The 1,083-nt window shown below is 34.3% G+C and overlaps 1 protein-coding gene across 1 annotated transcript in view; it reads right to left on the reverse strand.

Annotated features, from left to right (window-relative positions):
• The window catches only part of LOC110032409 (RING finger protein 150-like), a 3,892-nt gene extending 3,672 nt beyond the window's left edge, over positions 1-220 (reverse strand). The window contains exon 1 of the mRNA XM_020736039.1: positions 107-220. Within this exon, the coding sequence (XP_020591698.1) occupies positions 107-220 (114 nt within the window). The remainder of the gene's footprint in view (positions 1-106) is intronic.
• Between the last annotated feature and the right edge of the window lie 863 nt (positions 221-1,083).

Below are 1,083 nucleotides of genomic sequence, written 5' to 3' on the forward strand. Positions count from 1 at the left end.
GATCCCCGCGGGGGCGGGTCGCTGTGGTTGGGGAGGCGGCGCCGGCGAGCCAACTCAACGCCTGGGAGCATCATGCCTCCTCTTCGTTCCCCAGCGTTCTGCTAACCTGCGCACCTTCGACCCTCGCCTTGGTACGGTGCGCGGATGCAGGTTGCGAGGAAGATGAAGCGATAATTCTCAAGCAGCGGGACCTCTTAAGATTGAAGGAGACCTGCTGCATTGAAAGTAAAGAGCCCTTGAGATGGCGGGAAATTACGAAAATGCCACCACGTGCATGTCATTGAAACGGTCGAGCACGTCCGTTGAGATTCAAGACGCAAAAAATAGAAAAAATATATATTAAAATGTTTATTTATTTTTTTATCAAATTCATAATGATTTAATATTTTTATGTATTTAATAATAATAGAAATAAATAATTATTTAATATTTAATTCTAGCATAAGTTGAGTTCAAAGTGTTGAACATGTGATGTGCATTCATTTTGGATTAAATTTATTTAGTTGTATTTTTAAAAAAATATCATTATCATATTATATTTTTTAAAATAAAAAATTAAGATTGTGGATTATATGAATGGAATGTAAGAAAATATATGTGAATTGATTTTGTTTGATTTATTTCGTTTGATTATGTTTGATTTTCGGTTGTAATTGCTTGATTTAATTGATTTTGATTATTGGTTCATTTAATTAAATTTTTTTTTTTTTTAAGGATAAGGAAGGGTCAATTGATCAAGGATCAAGATGATTACTACTACACTACCCTTAATTTTGGTTAACTAGGTGTTCTTATTTTTAGCAATTCATGGCTCGATGATATGGGAGGCATATTGGTAATTTGCATTAAAAACTATTGCCAAAGTTATGTCCTACATAATTGATGCGTGCTAGAAAATTCGAGACAATAAAGTAGCAGATTGTCGTCTTAACATGATATGAAGATTCAATACACACTCAGAAAAAAGAAAACAACTAATAATGACACAAGAAGTTTTTATATGAAAAAATCAGAAAGGAAAAAATCACGGGGGCTGGGTCAGCTGAAGAGTTTCACTATAAAAAGCTGATTACAGTTGCAATC

The sequence above is a fragment of the Phalaenopsis equestris genome, unplaced genomic scaffold (assembly GCF_001263595.1).
Source record: "Phalaenopsis equestris unplaced genomic scaffold, ASM126359v1 Scaffold000938, whole genome shotgun sequence".
Lineage (NCBI taxonomy): Eukaryota > Viridiplantae > Streptophyta > Magnoliopsida > Asparagales > Orchidaceae > Phalaenopsis > Phalaenopsis equestris.